This window comes from Penaeus monodon, chromosome 31 (assembly GCF_015228065.2).
Source record: "Penaeus monodon isolate SGIC_2016 chromosome 31, NSTDA_Pmon_1, whole genome shotgun sequence".
Classification (NCBI taxonomy): Eukaryota; Metazoa; Arthropoda; class Malacostraca; order Decapoda; family Penaeidae; genus Penaeus; species Penaeus monodon.
This window is the reverse complement of record NC_051416.1, coordinates 21,535,897-21,536,117: the sequence shown is the minus strand read 5'-3', so window position 1 is coordinate 21,536,117 and position 221 is coordinate 21,535,897. Positions and strand designations below refer to the sequence as shown.

The 221-nt window shown below is 51.1% G+C and overlaps 1 protein-coding gene across 1 annotated transcript in view; it reads right to left on the bottom strand.

Moving 5' to 3' along the window:
• The window catches only part of LOC119593088 (glycine-rich protein 1-like), a gene marked incomplete in the record, with an annotated part of 6,252 nt that continues 6,031 nt past the window's right edge, over window positions 1-221 (bottom strand). The window contains 1 exon segment of the mRNA XM_037942012.1: window positions 1-201. Within this exon segment, the coding sequence (XP_037797940.1) occupies window positions 31-201 (171 nt within the window).

Genomic DNA, 221 nt, shown 5'->3' with positions numbered 1-221 from the left:
ACCCTTCCCTTACAATACAAACATCCTTTTCTACACCACATATACACTTAAATTCCCTTCTTTCCTTATGGGTCCCTGAGCTTCCTGGAGGATGCGCAGGCGTGGGCCCATAGGGATGCCGATCTTCTGCAGCCTCTCCTCCGTGAGATAAGGGAGCTCCAGCATCCCGATCTTCTCCTGCTCAAACAGCCCGGCGTATTTCTGGGAAAATGAGGATGCAA